Here is a 19,201-nt window from a genome sequence, read left to right as displayed (position 1 = left end):
GTTGTAAATTAGATTTCACCAGTTTCAAGTGAGTTTCACTTGATAAAATCTACAAAAGCAGGTCAGTATGTTGCTGAGTTCTTATTAGGGAAAACCAGATTGGTAATTTTTCAAAATGTAGGTATATTGATACAGAATGTATCTCAAAGATCGAATTTTGTTCATTATTCGGTATATCGATTATTACAGATATATTTGTCAAATCATAAAGAAATATTGTTGTGATCATATAGGGAATATACAGGTCGGTATTGAATATATATAAAGGGTATTGAATATATATAAAGGGTGTTGAATATGAAAAAAATGTTTAGAATTAACACAACTATCACCTAACAAAGTTTCTCATAGAGGTTGTAGAACACTATGGATCTATCCTGATTTTGTACGAAGATATTATTAGACATTAATACAAATATAACGCACTATGACAAACCCGTGATCAAATTCAATTCTGACCGTTCGTTCGTCAGTCCGTCTGTAAACACGATAACTCTCGAATGAAAAACAATTTCAATCTTCATGCAAAATTTCAGGTTGACGCTTATCAGATCCATTTAACATTTAAGTTGAATTTCGAAAATAGATTCTAAATTTACAGTCACAACAGATCTGATCGAGTTAAAATTTTTCTTGTAAAAGAAGCTGTAACAACAATTCCAAATCGAGTTATTAAGAGTAATTGAGTAATTATTTTCGTAACAGAAGATGAGACTAGACTGATATTTAGTTGTACCTATATGCAGGGAAAATATTTACTAAATTTCATCAATAATAATAATGACATCATAATAAGTAACATATCTGTCGACATTGAGAATTAAGGATTATAGGAACTCATAGTAAGTTTTGCTGGCAAATCGTATCAATTATGCACAAATGTTGAATCAGCCAATAATTCAGGAAGAATATTGAATTTATTTATGTTATCAGGAAAACAATAATTTTTCCCATTAACGTACTCAACCGCAGCATTCTAGATCCGAACCTACACTGAAAATTTCAAGAATCTAGAGTCTAGACCTTTCCGTCCTAGAATTATAACTTTAAGGGGTGAACAGGCAGAACGTCATCAGTGACGTCATTAGAGTATCAAATCTCATAATTTGGAACCATCGTCAATTCAAACTTTGAAAAACTACAATTGAAAAGTCCCCGGTCTGATGCACAGATGGTGGTGCTAATATCAAATCCATATGATTTTTAGTTAGTACCAACCTTCAAAAGATACGTATCAAAATTTGACAGCAGTCCCATCATTAGTTTGTGAGATATTGCGTTGTGAGTGTAGCTATTTTTGTTATTTGAAAAAAGATAAAAACAAAAGGATTTCGTGTGCTGATAAAATATTGCTTTTTGAAAGGAAAAAATACAATTGAAGCAGAATCTTGGCTTGATGAAGAGTTTCCGGGGTCTGCACCAGGAAAATCAACCATCATTGATTGGTATGCTAAGTTTAAACGTGGTGAAATGAGCACTGAAAACAGCGAATGCAGCCCGAAAGAGGTTGACACCGACGAAAAAATCAAAAAAGTTTATAAAGTAATTTTGAAGTTGATCGAGAAAGCATACATTGTGAAGATATCATCTAAACGTTTACATCATTTCATTCACGAATATTTGTACATGAAAAAGCTGTGTGAAAATGGGTGCCGCGCGAGTTCACAATCGATCAAAAGCAACAACGTGTTAATGATTCTGAGCATTGTTTGAAGCTGTTTAAGTGCAATAAACCTGAATTTTTGCGGCGATATGTAACAATAGATGAAACATGGCTCCATCATTTCACTCCAGAGCCCAATCGACAGTCAGCTGAGTGGACTGCACACGATGAATCGAATCCAAAGCGAGGAAAAACACAACAGTCTGCTGGCAAGGTTATGGCATCAGTATTCTGGGATGCGCAAGCTATAATATTCATAGGTTACATCCAAAAGGGCCAGACCATCGACAACGATTATTATGTAGCATATTGGATCGTTTGAAGGATGAAATCGTTAAAAAATGACCCATTTGAAGAAAAAAAGATGCTGTTTCATCAAGACAATGCGCGGTGTCCCAAATCAATGAGAACAATGGCAAAAAAACATGAATTGAGCTTCGAATTGCTTCTGCATCCCCCGTATTCACCAGATCTGGCCCCCAGCGGCTTTTTCCTGTTCTCAGACCTCAAAAGAATGCTCGCTGGAAAGGAATTTAGCGCCAATAAAGAAGTAATCGCCGAAACTGAGGCCTATATTGAAGCGAAAGACAAATCGTACTACAAAAATGGTATCGAAAAGTTGGAAGATCGCTATAATCGCTGTATCGCCCTCGAAGGCATCTATGTTGAATAATAAAATCGAATTTTCCAAAAAAATATGTTTTACTATGGTAGACCGGGGGCCTTCAAATTGGCCTTTTACAACGTCACGAAATAACGCTGAGTCTGGGAAACGAGAGCTCTGATCATCGGTTTGTTGGGCTAGATCCGCCACTGGTTCCCCCCACGTCGATTCCCCTCGTTCTCCTTCTCCCTACCAGAACAACAGACTTCCAAGCGAGCTGTTTTGAACACTAAGCGAAGTAGTAACTGTGAATCAAAAGAAGACGCAGTTTTCCTATTTTAAAATCAACAATTAATTCAAAAATGGCCAAATTCTTGTGTGCTTTCGCTGTTTTGGCTCTGTTGGCAGTTACCGGTAAGTGTGGAATTTTTCTTCTTCAAATTTTCATCACTGTGAAATAACAAACACGAAATTTGTGATGCGTTCCAATTTTTTTTTTTTTTCATTCTGAAGGCGATCATTGCATCTCAGTCATTTCATCGTTTTTGAGCAATTTCTTCAAATTATCGTGTTTCTCTTTAGCGTCTGGTTAGGCGGATGACGTGTTGTTTTAAAAATAAACCATGACCGTTGAATTCATTATACATGTTGCCTACATCCCACATTCATCTCAACTTTATGGTTTAACATTTCGAAACTATCGTAGAAACCTGAACTATACAGGTATGGTTAGAAAAATTGATAGTTTCCAAGTATTTCTTTTCTTTTGAGTCGGTTCTTTGTGCCAATTCAAAATTTTGTTTTGCTTTTAGTCGATTTGCACAGTAGTTTCACACCGATAAAACATTAATAGCAAAAAAATTCTGTTCTGCCGTATTAATACGATGCGCCAATTGAAATTTTGTTTTGCCAATAACTCAAAAACAACTCATTTAATCGAAGTGAAACTAAAAAAACTTAAAGAGAATTTTGTGAACGTTCCACCAGAAGATTAAAAAAAAATTTAAAAGTTCGATATCTCAGAAATTATCCACTACATTGAGATGAAATTTTGCGTCAACATACATAGAATGCTTCGGAAAAAATAAACATATCGCATTTTCTATGAACATTTATCTGGTAATCATTGAAACATTTCCCAATTAGATGTCATTTCAACATAAGGAAAATTATAAACCAACAAGTAAATTTGGCATGCTGTATATACAGTGGTTAGCTGCTTCCGCCTGCAATAACAACAGGAAATGTATTTCATATTGAAACTTATTATTATTCTATCTGTTGTACATTATCTACTCGGCAATCACGTGATTATTTTAACCACGCCTGAGGGGTTTTCCCCTTACAACAGACTTCCATAAAAGTAATTCATTTGGTAGGGTGTGCCTTATACTGAATGCCATGTTTTGAACTTTGGTTGATGAACCGTGCCTTTGGAGCCACATGACCTAGTTGGGTTATTAAAAATAACACAATAAAATGAATGGCGTACACTTCGGAATCATTATTTGAAAATAGATACGAATATCGATGGTTTTCTAAACAATCTTACAATTAATTCATTCTAGCCCAAGAATTTTAGGTTTTTACCTAAGACTAAATTATATACGGTTTACCCACCTTATAATTTGCTTGATAACCTTGGGCCTTGGCTATATTTGCAATAATTGCATTTGTTATTTCATGATAATTAAGTACGTCATTTTAAAAATTGTTCAATGTTCAAATTGTTCAAATTGACGGTGTTATATCTTATATCTGTATCTGTATTGAGCTCAAGCGACGCGCCACTGGTTTCTTAGGGGTAAAGAACAATTTGCGTTGTTGTAATTTTTACCTAGAATCAATTTTTGACGAGTTTTCCAATGATTGGTGTTGGTGAAGTATCTGTATAAATGTGTAATTTAGCAGCAATTATTTTGGTATAAAAAACATTTCACTCGATAAGTCTCAGACCTAACCAATAAGAATTCTACTTTTTCATCAACACCTTCAAGAATGATTCATATACTCCAACGCTTCTATAACTTTCCAATACCTTTTTCGTAGAGATTTGTCTTTGCTTTCGAAATGGGCTTTAATCTAGATATTCACTTCTTCATAAGAAATTTTTTTCGTGGACTGCAGTTGTTGATAGAACAGAGTCTGAATAACACTTATTATCAAAAAAGTCTTTTCGAATTTTACTTTATGATTTCAAATTTTTCAAGAAAGATTCATGCGATATAAAGGGTGTTTTTTTTTAGAGCTATAGAACTTTAAATTGCAATAAAACAACGATGGATTATTCGATTGACATGAATTTTATTTATCCGCAAGATAATCTTGTGGCATTACATTTTGAATATGATTTCTGGCATATGACCGCCACGGCTGGCTCGGATGTAGTCCAATCTGGACGTCCAATTTTCGATGACTTTTTCCAACATTTGTGGCCGTATATCGGCAATAACACGGCGAATGTGTCTTCCAAAAGGTCAACGGTTTGTGGCTTATCCGCACAGACCAATGACTTTACATGGCCCCACAGAAAATAGTCTAGAGGTGTTAAATCACAAGATCTTGGAGGCCAATTCACAGGTTCAAAACGTGAAATTAGGCGGTCACCAAACGTGTCTTTCAATAAATCGATTGTGGCACGAGCTGTGTGACATGTTGCGTCGTCTTGTTGGAACCACAGTTCCTGGACATCATGGTTGTTCAATTCAGGAATGAAAAAGTTAGTAATCATGGCTCTATACCAATCATCATTGACTGTAACGTTCTGGCCATCATCGTTTTTGAAGAAGTACGGACCAATGATTCCACCAGCCCATAAAGCGCACCAAACAGTCAGTTTTTCTGGATGTTACAGTGTTTCGACATACACTTGAGGATTAGCTTCACTCCAAATGCGGCAGTTTTGTTTGTTGACATAGCCATTCAACCAGAAGTGCGCTTCATCGCTAAACAAAATAAAATGGACGTAGTGCGTGATACGTATTCCGCACAGAACCATTATTTTCGAAATAAAATTGCACTATTTGCAAGCGTTTTTCAGGCGTGAGTCTATTCATGATGAAATGCCAAACCAAACTGAGAATAAATCACTTGACAGCTGTTAAATCGATCGCCATCTTGAACAGTAATGCCAACTTAAAGTTATATACCTCGAAAAAAAACACCCGTTATAAAAATTTTAATGTTAACTGAAAAATGATCAAGTGTTCCAATTGTTATAACAATAATTATTTAACTAATTCCTTGAACTCATTTTATTAATGAATTATTCATTCGAACCCATATCGGTCAGAATTGAAGAAATAAAACATTTCATTCACTGATCATTAAAAACGTTCAACCGAGTTAAAAGAGGCAACTTTAAAAATAGAACACTATAAACCATTCGTTTCAGTAATAACCAATATTCCGTGTGTTTAACGAAATACCATTCTAAATAAATAGACGGTAAGTTGTTAATTTAACATTTAGAATTTAAACATGAAAAAATCTATTTTACGTCGTCATCCTAATTTACAAAAATTAGTTATGCTTTTTTTCGTTTCCAAGCACAATCATCGCTCGAATATTCGTTCAAGTGATGCATAACCTTCCTACTATAAAAATTGAATGACAACTGTCATCTAATTCACTAAGCCCAGCAAAGTATGCAATTTTTTTAAACAAGAAAATTATACCTTGAAAAACACGAGTTTCCAAATTATATTCAATTACCTAATACAATAATATGTTGTTATTGATGAGTAAATGTTATTTCAATCAATTCTCAAGTGCTTGAATAACAAGGTTTAAGTTTATGTGAAATTCATCGTGACCAACCCAATCGTTTAAGACCATTTTCTGCTCAAAGTTCATTTCATTAGTTCACAACATTTCTTGAATCTTTCCAAATTATTCAGTGTTGGTTTGGAAAACATAAAAATGTTTATTATTTGCTTAAAATTTTCTCAGATAAAGATTCAAATAAAAAAGTGAAATTTAAGAGGCCATCAAAATTCCAACATGGCTTCCGTTACGTCATTTGGATATGTGAGCAATTGAGAGTTTGTTTTATTATGATTCAACTTTTTTTTTCCATTTCTTATTGAATAATAATTTATGATATTGTGAAGATTATTTTCATCTATAACATTCTTAAGTAGGTATATTTTTATTTAAAATGCTTTATGTTGTCATTAACCTTCCAAAGGAATTTATTCAAACTCACAAAGTAACTAGCATATTTTCTTGTAGAAAATGTCGAAATTCATAGGAAAACACTAAAAACAAAGGAACGTAAATGCAAATAACACATGTTATCGAAAAAATGACGTAATCGATAGTTCGTCCGATTCAGTTCCTTTATCATCACGTGATAATAAGTTTGAATTATTCCAGCTTCACTATTGTGTTTTCATTTGTTCTCTTTAAATTCCTAAACAATCTAGTTTTCGTAAAACCTAAAACTTTATGATAAAAAAAAAAAGCTTTTATGCTTTTACGTTCATTCAACGATCATTCTAACATAATCTTTAAAAGAGTTTTCTTGAATCATCTGTGCAGTGGTGTTCAATAAATATATCACAATAGATTACTCATAAAGTTAACTATTTTTCTTCTTCACATCAAATCGTAGTCTTCTAAGTTGTTTCTTGATCTAAGGAGTAGTTTCTGTTCAGTAGGAATTTCGAAAATTCATTCCCCAAAGACGTTTTGGTTTTCGTGATATTATAGGAACCAGTTTTGCACTTTTTTGAAGGCCCATTTCTCAAATGAATAAACGACAAATACGTTTATGATGCGATCTCAGAGTAATAAACATAGATAGAGACAGCATAATGTCATTTTCGAAAGCATATTTTGTCCCCAACATAAACTATCAAATTTGACATGAAGCGCGCGGAAATGAAAACATATCAGTGATACGATATTTCATTCAATTCGCGAGTTTCTCCACAAAGAACGCACTTCTCATGTCCCATAGTGAATCAAAGTTTCATATTAACTCAAAATATTTTGAAATAAATAAGTATATCAGAAATTCAAAAAATAAACTTCAAGCGCGCCAAACGACGTGAAACAACCGATGACATTAGAAGAACAAAAGTTGTCAAACCTTGGATTTCAGCAGGTAGATGCAGAAAATAATAAATATTCTGCATATAATAAATTTGACAATTAGGGAAATATCGGATTCCAAATGTTCAAATTTGCATATTTAATCGGGAATCATTCAAATGAATATATTTCATTCAATATAATATACATTCATAACGATATAGTAAAATTGTGGATTTGAAAATATATCACAATCCGACAACGTAATCTAACCATGTTGGGAACATGTAAAAATTGCTTATACTCCCTCTATCTATGTTCATTACTCTATCGATGCGATCTACAATTGACTATTTGACAATTATGTATTTCCTGAGCTATCTTGAATTTTATAAATGTCAAAATGTTATCATTGAAAAACCAACTTGTTGCTTTTGCTGGCTTGCATGTTTTATCGCTGTAAAACCAGCTTTTGGGAACTTCCTCACTAAAAAAGGAAGTAGGTATTAAAATAGTCTTTCCAATCTGGTTTATGCAAAAAAAAATTATAGCATTGTTTGGCGTAATCATTATAACAGCGGTTGGATTTCAATCTTGTATCTGGAATATTTTTCCGATTTAATTTTAGGCCAGTTTAAATATAAACTGCAGTGTTGCCACGTTGAGCTTGTGAAACTATCGTTAAAACTTAAAACTATGAGAACGAGGAAATTTCGACATTAGACGTTATCAATTTTATACCTCAAGTTTCCTTTAAATACTTGAACTCCTTTACCTAGACTATGAAAGAATCATAGAATTTTTAAATTTCAGCCGAGGCAATCAAATGTTACGAGTGTCCATTGGGGTGCACTGGAGACGATAAGTCCAAATGGAATACTCAAGACTGCGGAAATTCAACACCAGATAACCAGAAAACGTGCCTGAAACAAGTAATCCAACTCCAAGGTAAGAAAAAGAAATCATTTCTATACAAATTCTTCACCATAGAACTTGTACCATAGAACATCAAAAATTGTATATTCTTCTTTAATTAGTTTGGTCGTAGCCCTACAGTTTTTTTACATGATTTGTATAAATTCATTCCCATAAAATCTGAGTTTCTTGGGTGTATAGGAGTATTAGATACAGCTGAAGTCGGGTACAAGTTGTATTCAGCTTTCTCCAATAAGCGCAGTTCATTGAACTTTATTTTATCGATTGAAAGCAGATATCTCCTTGGGCGACAACACTTGCAAAATATTGATTATTTTTCAAGTCATTTAATTATGTCTTCGGAAGAAAAACTCATAGAGTAGTTATTCAGTTTGAATATTACCCAAATTCTTGATATCTTTTCAAATTTTTGAAATATTTTTTTTTAGTAATACTTTTTTGAATAATCTAAATAATTGGATAAAAAATTATTATTGCATTAGGCGTACAACTTCGCTTCAGCCGCTTTTTCCAAGATTCGAGGCTTTATTGTAAAAAAAAACTGGTTAAACATTTATGATTCAAAGTATTGTCCATCGCTGGCCACTACTTTCTCCCATCTTACAGGCAGCGTTCCCGCCATGTAAAAACTGGTCATCTTTTGAATCGATCTAATTTTTACTTATTCATAAGACAGCAAGTGCTGGTCAGCCAGGCCGTGTGCCGCTGATCGAAACAAGTGATAGTCCGAGAGACCAACGTCTGAAGAATACGGCAGGTGGGGTAGGACTTCCTATTTCAACGTCTCCAAGTATGTCTTGACCATTTTCGCAACATGGGGTCGAGCATTGTCATGCTGTAAAATCACTTTATTATGTCTCTCGTTGTGTTGCGGCAGTTTTTCAATGCTCGGCTCAAACGAATTAATTGTGTTCGATAACGATCGCCTGTGAATGTTTCAGTCGGTTTTAATAACTCATAATACACTTCGCCGAGCTGGTCCCACCAAATACTGAGTATGACCTTGGAACCGTGAATATTCGGTTTGGCCATCGATGTGGAAGCATGGCCGGGATATCCCCATGATTTTCTGGGCTTGAGATTATCGTAATGAACCCATTTTTCGTCTCCAGTCACAATGCGATGCAGAAATCCCTTCCATCTTTGTCTTGCAAGCAGCTGTTCCCAACCAAACAAACGCCGTTCAACATCTCTCGGCTTCAGCTCGTATGGCACCCAAGTTCCTTGTTTCTGAATCATTCCCATAACTTTCAGGCGTTTTGAAATGGCCTGTTGCGTCACTGCGAATGATCCTGCTAATTCTTGTTGCGTTTGACAAGAGTCTTCATCAAGTAAGGCCTTCAAATCGCCATTTTTGAAGCGTTTGAAACCACGCTGGCCACTTTATTTCACTAATAGTGGCCTAACCTTAGGTATTTGAGAGCATTCAATGATCCTCAACCGCAGATTCCTTCATATTAAAGCAGAAAATTAAAACATCTCGCAAATGACGAGAATTTGGCTCGTAAGCTGACATGTTTAATCGAGAATAACTTTAAGATGCAGACAAAAATCGACAAATATTTCGATGGCTTTATGTTTACAAATACCTAAGCTTATTGTATGAAAAAACGAGAGCAAAGTTGTACATCTAATATTTAATAAACCAACAAATATTTATAATTTTGTATATTTTTTGAATTATTCAGACTAACAATGGAATAAGTTTTCCATGTATGCATTATATAATCTAATTCGTCAGATTAAATTCTAGAAGTTTTTGGAACACCCTGTATATTCGAAGAACTGTATATTGAAATAAACTTAAAATTGTGTTTTTTTTTTACAGCAGGTGGAACCAGAGTGGTACGCAAGTGTGCCCTTATTCCAGCTGGCAAAAAATACGAATGCGTTGATGCCCCCACAGAAAAAACTACCTCTTGTGAAACCTGCACATCAGACTTGTGTAATTCAGCAGGATCAGTCACCTTCAGCTTCTTGGCGGTGGCCACTGTTGTCCTTCCATTCTTGGCGACAAGATTGTACTAATTTAAGTGTTTCTTTAAACTATATGTAACAAAATTACAAATGTACACAATAAATTTCATTTCAGAAGCTGCTTCAAAATTTGTATGTCTTTCTTTTTCTGTTTACTTATTTATGTATTTGAAATAGGGTTAATAGATTTATATATTAAGTAATTGTTTTGTTATTCTTTGTTGCGTTGAATTTACCTGAATCAAGTCTTCCCACAGGATGAAATTGTGTGCTCATCTGTCAAATCAATGTTATTTCCATGAAGCAGATAAAGACTGAGTTGTTTTCTACGATTTCAATTTATCAATTTTTTGCTGGAAGCACTTTCCTATATAATATTGTTTGGAAATGGCGGAAGCACTAATGATTCTATATATTATTTTCCAACCTGTTCGTTTATGGAGAAAATACTCCAGGAAAAAATTATTTATCCAGCAGCTATAATATCTATTTGCTTGTGATTCCATATAAAAATGTTTTTGAACAATTATGCCTTAGGTTAAAAGATGTGCAAGCCTTCAAAAGCTTCTTCTAATTCATACTAAAATATTGAGTGTCCAAATGATAAAGCGCTCTATTCGAGAACTGTGCGCTAAAAAAATAACAAGATCCCAACTAGAAAGACCAAAATTTTATCTCTGTTGGAAATTATAGACTTTTGGTTTGTTAATAGGATTTGATGACTCAACAGACATACAACCAAAGTTGTTCAGCATGTCTAAAAAGTATTCAAAGAACAAATATTCCATTTCATTGAGGAAATGATCACTAAGACACCTTCTACCTTCTTAAGACGGCGAAGAAATCCCACCAATTTGAATTAGGCAAGTTTAGGGTTTTAGCGCATCCACCATAAAATACAAATGAGCAAATTTTCTCATTCCATTTATTTATATTCAAATATTGACAATTGTGGGGAGAGAAACAAAAAAATATGGCAATAAACTGATTACCATATTCGATGCAGATGATCTAACAAATAAAAAAAATGAGTAAACTAATGGGATAGGTAGAAACTCAGGATACAGTAATGACAATAACTCATTTCTCAATTCTGAAGGTCACAAATTACATAATACAACTAAAATCCAACATGCATATTCTTCCGAAAAATGCATAAATCGTTTCCAAAATGGCTTCTATTCGTACCTCAGAGTAATAAATATAGATAGAGGGAGTATATGTTATTTTCAGTAAGCAAATTTTGTCCCCAACATGATTTGACATGAAGCGCGTGAAAATGAAAACATATCAGTAATACGATATTTCACTCAATTCGCGAGTATCTCTACAAAGAATGCACTTCTTTTCTTATGTCCCATAGTGAATCAACGTTTTATATCAACTCTTCTAAAAACAAACTTCAAGCGCGTCAAACGACGTAAAACAACCGATGACACTAGGAGAGCAAAAGTTGCCAAACCTTGGATTTCAGCAGGTTGATACAGAAAATAATAAATATTCGGATTTCAAATATTCAAATTTGCATTTTTAATCGGAATCACTCAAATAAATATTTCATTCAATATAAAATACATTCCTAACGATATAGGTAAACTGTGGATTTGAAAATATATCACAATCCGACAACGTAATCTCAACATGTTGAGATCATGTAAAAATTGCGTTTACTCCCTCTATCTATGTTTATTACTCTATGATACGTGACAACATTTCGGAACATAGAAATGAGTCTGAATAGAGATATTGGAGTATGGACGTAGAGATACGGAGAATAGTCTATATTTATTACTCTATGATTCGTACGAATCCTTCGGCGCATCCGTCAAAAACAGGGACTTCACCTATTATTATCATTCAGAAAACGTTTTCCAATCGTTGCGCCACTGTCAGCCCTGATAATTCCAATTGTTCTGCTCCTTATAAATCACAATCACTTATTAATACCCTCAAAGCTATAGCCAAGCTCAGGCTAACTCTTCCTTGTCTTTTGCTTGTTAATTCTTCTTAGAGCATCTTCGCACGTATTTAACCCACTGACAAATCTGTTCAATTTTGAATTTTCTGGATTTTAAGGCAAGATTTCGATTGCAATGCCAACTCCTTGTTCTCTCAGACTCTCAGTATGCACCGACTGCCCTATTCCCTTATTTATCCTTGAAACAAACACCAGACTTCCAGGTAAATATCATAAATAATACTTTTTCATTAAAAAAATTCGAAAATATTCCGGAGCGCATCCGCCAATTTTGAATTTAATATTTTTCAGCGGAAACTACTATCACCACCCTGGAATCCCTTCACAAACAATCGTTTACAGTACAGTTCTTATAAATATATCACAAATCGACAACGTAATCTACCCATGTTGGGGACATTTGAAAATTTAATACTCTACGATTCGTACGAATCCTCCGGCGCATCCGCCAAAAACGGGGACTTCACCGATTATCATCCGGAAAACGATCCCCAATCGTTGCGCCACTGTCAGCGCCGATAATTCCAATTGTTCTGCTCCTAATAAATCGGAAATACCGAAACAATCCAAAGCTCATAACGAACACAATCACTTATTAATACCCTCAAAGCTGTAACTTCGTGCAGCATCGTGTGCCACTGGTACAACCAAGACTTATTTTAAGCACAGCATTTCCCCCCACCAACGTCCAGAGCGAATCTGAGCCATGAAGCAGCAGGATAGCTGAGAATTCCCCCTTTTTAAAGCCATTCCTGGCCAAACATCGGAAACCAAGTCTCTCCGAAAGATGACAAGGTAGAAGTCCTTTCTCACCCTAGCTTCCTGGTGTAAAAAAAAAGAGGTGCGCGTCTTGTGCTTCTGCTGACAGTGTTGTGCATCTTACCAGAAGGTATAGCGAAATTTTTTCCTGCCTTACAGACAGATTGACTTTGGTTTTGAGAGCGTGAAAAACGTGTTGAAAGTTGTGACGCTATGTACAACTAAAAATAAGTTGTACATTTAATAATAAACTAGATGGTAGTGATCTGAAACACTATTTTGCCATTAAGCGCACTCTGCATATTGAATTTTTAAAATAGATTCAGCTACCTTGTCACCGGCGCTAGTAAAAAAAACATCCAAGATATTATTGTCCGGTATTTTTCAAAAAAATTCTCATTTTCGATAAAAAAAATGTCTATTTGATTTCAAGTTTTTAGTCCCTTCGAACATCGATTAAAAACTGCTTAGTTTTCTAAAGCTGTAAAAACAACTCGAGCTCAAAATCAAGTAGCCTTTGTTTTTCGTTGCTAAGCAACATAAGATTGAACAGAATGAAACATTCTGGTTCGCGAATTTGTCATAAGTATTTGCTTAAAAATTTAACAACGACAGTAATTCTCAGGTAGATTAATTCACTGAGACAAAAAACTTCGTGAATCTATCATTTTTCAATAACATAATCCCAAATCAATATTTCTGCCACTAAGAAATGTTTGAATCAACCTAATTTCCAAAAATCAATTTTTCTGCCATTAACAAAAGTTTGAATTAATCTAATTTAATCACAACAATATGTTTTGCTACTTGGCAACGAAGAAATAAGGGTTTTCTACTGTTTTTACCTGTTTATCATACACAAAAACACAAGAACTTTTTTCATTGGGTAAACTTTTTCACGAAAACTTTATAGCTTAAAAATATAACGAGTCAACATACCTTAGTATGTTCAAAACGATACATATGTATTATGCAATTATTCCTGAAAGAGTTTAAATTTTTTCGATATCTTGACTTCAAGCCTTTGAAATTGGATTAGGATCTAGAGGTAGAAGATTGTCATTTTCATACAACAAACTCCCAATATGAACACAAGAAATGTTTTCGTAGATTGAATTTCTGTTTATTTATTTTCAAAGTTACATTTCGATAATGTAAGTGTACCCATACCAATTACAAACAACGGTTTATACATAAAAAAAATTATTATAAATCCATATAATAAGTTTCACGGTGTGAGTTTTGAAGCCAAGGAAATTAATTTCTAATTAGATTTTCAATAATTTATAACTATTGCTGCCAAATACAGTTTTTGAGCTAGGGGTATCAATTTTATATATCCAACAATTTATGTGCCGCATTTCTTGTGAACAGCTGTAAGAGTTCACAAAAAAATCACTAAAAAGCAAACGGATATTTATTTTTAATAGATTTTTCTCTTCTTGATATGTATTCCAATTTGTAATCTGCAAAAACTGCAATTTTTCCCTGAACAATTTCAAAAATTCAATACCTAGATACTGAAAATGATCAATCAAATCTCTGAAATCTCGAAAGTTTTCTAAGTAAATACAAGCCCTTCATTGAATCCATTCAATGAAATGGAGTTCAAAATACTCGATGTGTTTGTTATGACATTGGGAATTATGAAAATTGAGGTCTTCTCCTAATTAACACTTGGCATACAGTTTAATTATTAATACAACCAATTAAACTCAGTTTCATAACGAAAATATTCAGGGTTTGGATCATGCTATATTAGAAACTTCATTTTATTCCATTCAATTCATTACATACTGCAACTTTTTCACGTTTTTCACGCATTTTCATTTTAATTTTTGATCTGAGAGTGTAACTGAATTTTTGCATTTTTGATTCATCACAAATTAACCTTTTCTAGTTTTATAATTCATTAATAATGGAGGATAATGTACTGGATGATTACCTGCTGAATTTAGCCAAAAGGTATATGTACAGGACGTTTCTTTCTAAATGTTGCCATTTGAATGAAAAATTGAGGTTTCCAATTTTTTCGATAATTTCAGAATAGAGGAAATACTTCAAACAGGATTTCATTTTTTTGGTGTCTGAGGTAACTTTTTGAAAAATCCCAAAAATACAGGGTGATTCTCCGGTATGGCCTAGTACACGTTTATGGAGAACTCATCATAATTTTGAGCTGAAAATTTGCATATTGGGGTTTGAGACAATAATCTTTCTCCCTAAAATATTTTCAGATCTCTACAACTTCCGGTTATACCGGAAACAGACTACTACTTCCTTATTTCAAATGGTGCACCCAGTATATTATTGCATCATTAGATAGCTTTTTTGACGACAATTTCCGCAATATGCCATACCTTAGGTAAAAACTCAACGGTTCATGAGTGAATGGGATTCTTATGAAAAAAATGGTGTCGATGAGGACTCACATTTTTTTCGAATTTTTCGGTAGAAAAAGCTTTTTTCGAAATTTTTTTTTCTTTTTCGATTTTGCAGATACGTAGTATTAAAAGACTGTTTGCGGTTTGGATTAAAAATGTACAGGGTGTTCACAAGAAGGTCATAAACTTGGAAAACTCAAATTCATCAAAACTCTAGGTTTTCAAATTAAAACCTATATTTTTTGTTATTTCAGTCGATTTTACGTACAAAAATAGTGAGGGGTTACTTGAGCAAACCCTATACCTTATCGAGAGAGAACCTTAAATGAGAAAAAACCGTTGAATCGACTGAAATAATACAAAATATGGGCTCTAATTTGAAAATCTTCAATTTTGATGAATTTGAGTTATCCAAGTTCATGATCTTCTTATAAACACCCTGTAAATTTTTAGTCCAAACCGCAAACATTCTTATAATACTACGTATTTGCAGAATCGAAACAGAAAATTTTTTTTTCGAGAAAAGCTTTTTCTACCGAAAAATTAAAAAAAATGTGAGTCCGCATCGCCACCATTTTTTTCATAAGAATTCCATTAACTCATGAACCATTGAGTTTTTACCCAAGGTAAGACATTTTGCCGAAATTGTCGTCAAAAAGCTATCGTTGTAGAGATCTGAAAATATTTTAGGGAGAAAGATAATTGTCTCAAACCCCAAACTTGCAAATTTTCAGCTCAAAATTATGATTAGTTTTCCATAAACGTCCATTAGGCCATTGCGGTGAATCACCCTGTATTTCTGAAATTATTCTAGATAAGCTATCAATGCTTCAAAAAAATTCGCAAGAAATTTTCGAAAACCAGTTATTTCAAATTATTATCTCAATTCCGAGAGAAATCGTTGATTCGTTAAATATTTTTGTGAATTTGTTAGAAATCCTAAAAATCATCGCATTAACGATTCAAATGGCAAATTATGGGTTGTGCAAAATTTTCTTTGCCATTTTAAACCGTCCTAAGAAACATGAAGTAAGATATAAGAAGTTTTATAGAGTCACATCCATCAATCATGAGAAGACATCATTAATTAAAGTCTTAAAAGTTTAGGGATATAAAGAGTATAAAAAATAGAATTCCTACTAAATTTTTCGAGCAATTTAATTTATTTTATAGGAAAAAAATATCACCAAGTCGAAAAGTATAGCACCTCTTTCAAAATAATTAATCATCACAAATAAATTATCATCATATTTGTTGAACCTTGTTCATCAATTTTTCGAGATAAAAAATTCATATCTGAAAATTCTTACAAACTTCAATTGCTTTGAAAATCACGGAATAAGTGAATATCTATAGATTTCCATATCTTGCGATGTTTTTTTTCAAAATGGTAAGGAAACTATCGCCCCACCCTGTATACATCGAAGGTAAATAATTTTCAGAGCTCAGGCTAACTCTTCCTTGTCTTTTGCTAGTTAATTCTTCTTAGAACATCTTCGCACGTATTTAACCCACTGACAAATCTGTTCAATGTTCAATTTTGAATTTTCTAGATTTTAATTCACGTAATTTCTAGAATTATGGCTCCCATAGCAACAACGATGATTTCCCAACCAACGAATTTTGGTACGAACAGAAAGAGGCAAGATTTCAATTGCAATGCCAACTCCTTGTTGTCTCAGTATGCACCGACTGCCCTATTCCCTTATTTACCCTTGGAACAAACTCCCGACTTCCAGGTAAAGATCATAAATAATAATTTTTCATTAAAAAATTTCGAAAATATTCCAGAGCGCATCCGCCAATTTTGAATTTAATATTTTTCAGCAGAAACTTCTATCACCACCCTGGAATCCCTTTACAAACAATCGTTTCCAGTACAGCCCTTATAACTCCTATTCTAACAACAACAGCGTGCAGGATTCTGTAGCAGATATCAGCGAACAACTTGCAGACTTGAGCATTTTGGACAGAAGACCTTTAAAAAGACCTCCGCCATCTTACCTGTGCCATCTATGTTTCCAAAAGGGACACTACATCAAAGATTGTCCTAAGGTAACTTAATTCAAAATAATTCAACATAATACCGCCCAATTCTCTGGAATAAAAAAACGATTTTATCAAAGTTCAAGAATTTCAATCTCTAAAATATTGATTTATTTTCTTTATCGATTGTGATAATACCTTGTTAAACTTGAAAACATCCATTGATAGGCTGAATGGCTGCATCGTCATCATTCTTGGTATCGTGACCAAATGCGAAGAAATTCTATATCGAAGCGATATTGTCGATATAAACAAATGCAGACAGGACGTTCTGAATTGATAAGACGAAAATTCCACGTTGGTTTTGCCACGTTCTTTCAACGCTGCATTCTTTTCCCATTGACGATTTTTGGAAATACTTCTGTGGTCCGCTCCAATATTTATTTCGACAGTTGGTGAATGGATTCGTTTGAATGCACTCAACTGGATTTATTTATTTCCTAATGTAAACAGAGAACACAACACCACTTCAAATAACATTTCTCATCGTTCAGTTTGATTTATCACCTACAACATCATCGAATAATAAATTAATGCATTCGATTGCCATGATAAAGGGGACATAGAATTTAATTTTCAAAGATTTAATTGACTGACGTTCCATTTAATTCTATTGTTCAATTTGAATAATTATATGGTATTTGGTTGTTCCCTATTCAGAAAATTGTAGGAAAATAAATGCCTAGAAAAAAGAAAGGGACTAAGCGAGTAGAGGTACCTTAAAATCTTCATGAGAATAACTTTGAGCCAGAAATTAAACTTTTGCTTCTTTAGGCCCGACCAAAAGAAGAAGGTAAAACTCCATACCAAGGAAGAAAACGATGTTTTGGAGAATATAAATGTCCGAAATGTAAAAGAAAGTGGATGTCAGGAAATTCCTGGTCAAACATGGGACAAGAATGTATAAAATGTCATATAAACGTATACCCTCATAAGCAAGTGAGTAAAATAATGTTATGTTTCTATGTTAAATAGTTTTCCATGAAATTATTCTTTTTTTTTTTCATTTCCTCCATTTCAAAATCGTTCGTAAGTCACTTCACTACTTGTTAGTTGTTTCTTTTCTTGTAAGCATTTTTTTGAAAACTTCATAATTTACAGAGGCCACTGGAAAAACCTGACGGACTCGACGTTTCTGATCAATCGAAGGTACATCCTCAGCATCTTTGTCAAAAGTGCAAAGAATTAGGTTATTACTGCAGGAAGGTACAATGATGAACGAAATTCTGAAAGTTCCATTCATTCATTAAGTATTATAATCTATTATTTTTTATTTATTCATGTTTCACGCCAAAGTACTTAATTATTTTTATATTTTGTTGGTATTTTATATATATTTTATGTTGTGAATGTTCTGTTGCAACCTAGATATATTGTTTAATTACGTGTCATATTTTTTTAATTTATAATTTTCCTCTTTTTTTTATAAATATGAGAATTTTCAGAGATTTATATATTTTCAGCCGAAGTTTAAGATAGGTTATAGATGTTGTACAAGATGTATATATTAGCTACAGAAATATTACGCTATTTGTTATAATTTTTTTCCTCAAAAAATCCTGTTATGTTATAAATATATACGTATTCGATGATGTAACTATAATAATAAATGAATACAGATGTTTTAGTTCAATTTTATTCATAATGATAGCTGCCCGCCCCAGCTTCCCAAGTTCTGTCAGGCCCCCCAAAATACATGATTTGAAGTGTCAAATCAAATGATTGTTCGTTCGATCGAAGGAAAAAGGAAAGTCGTTTTTCTTTACATAAACTATACAATCTCAATTAAAAAGATGTATTTTAACTATTTAAAAATT

General features: G+C 33.4%; 2 protein-coding genes and 1 long non-coding RNA gene across 4 annotated transcripts; 2 read left to right on the top strand and 1 right to left on the bottom strand.

The window, feature by feature from the left end:
• The first annotated feature begins 2,520 nt into the window (after positions 1-2,520).
• On the top strand, positions 2,521-10,420 carry LOC123682284. The gene is made up of 3 exons (XM_045620831.1): positions 2,521-2,681; positions 8,118-8,252; positions 10,069-10,420. Exons 1-3 carry the CDS (start codon positions 2,630-2,632, stop codon positions 10,266-10,268), a joined length of 387 nt encoding a protein of 128 aa, XP_045476787.1. The 5' UTR covers positions 2,521-2,629; the 3' UTR covers positions 10,269-10,420.
• A 2,464-nt stretch (positions 10,421-12,884) lies between these two features.
• LOC123682353 (zinc finger CCHC domain-containing protein 24-like) lies at positions 12,885-19,008 on the top strand. Of its 2 annotated transcripts, none has more exons than XM_045620926.1 (5): positions 12,885-13,084; positions 16,915-17,077; positions 17,169-17,393; positions 18,159-18,323; positions 18,486-19,008. In XM_045620926.1, the coding sequence occupies exons 2-5, from the start codon at positions 16,919-16,921 to the stop codon at positions 18,597-18,599; spliced, it is 663 nt and encodes a 220-aa protein (XP_045476882.1). In that variant the 5' UTR covers positions 12,885-13,084; positions 16,915-16,918; the 3' UTR covers positions 18,600-19,008. The 2 variants fall into 2 exon arrangements, with proteins under 2 accessions (XP_045476882.1, XP_045476881.1); XM_045620925.1 differs by having other exon boundaries at positions 12,890-13,084; positions 17,166-17,393.
• LOC123682355 lies at positions 17,342-17,918 on the bottom strand. Its single transcript, XR_006747813.1, has 2 exons — positions 17,523-17,918; positions 17,342-17,436 (listed from the first exon to the last, which is right to left on the bottom strand). It is a non-coding gene; the product is annotated as an uncharacterized LOC123682355 (long non-coding RNA).
• Positions 19,009-19,201: the final 193 nt, after the last annotated feature.

Source organism: Harmonia axyridis, chromosome 6 (genome assembly GCF_914767665.1).
Source record: "Harmonia axyridis chromosome 6, icHarAxyr1.1, whole genome shotgun sequence".
Taxonomy (NCBI): domain Eukaryota; kingdom Metazoa; phylum Arthropoda; class Insecta; order Coleoptera; family Coccinellidae; genus Harmonia; species Harmonia axyridis.
This window is presented reverse-complemented; position numbering and strand designations above follow the sequence as displayed.

Bases quoted from the DNA above. Each gene is read 5' to 3' on its own strand.
- LOC123682353 (XM_045620925.1), top strand. From the start codon at position 16,919: ATGGCTCCCATAGCAACAACGATGATTTCCCAACCAACGAATTTTGGT. The intron at 17,394-18,158 runs GTAACTTAATTC...TTGCTTCTTTAG, and splicing joins ACATCAAAGATTGTCCTAAG to GCCCGACCAAAAGAAGAAGG. The intron at 18,324-18,485 runs GTGAGTAAAATA...CATAATTTACAG, and splicing joins ACGTATACCCTCATAAGCAA to AGGCCACTGGAAAAACCTGA.
- LOC123682284 (XM_045620831.1), top strand. From the start codon at position 2,630: ATGGCCAAATTCTTGTGTGCTTTCGCTGTTTTGGCTCTGTTGGCAGTT. The intron at 2,682-8,117 runs GTAAGTGTGGAA...TTTAAATTTCAG, and splicing joins GGCTCTGTTGGCAGTTACCG to CCGAGGCAATCAAATGTTAC. The intron at 8,253-10,068 runs GTAAGAAAAAGA...TTTTTTTTACAG, and splicing joins ACAAGTAATCCAACTCCAAG to CAGGTGGAACCAGAGTGGTA.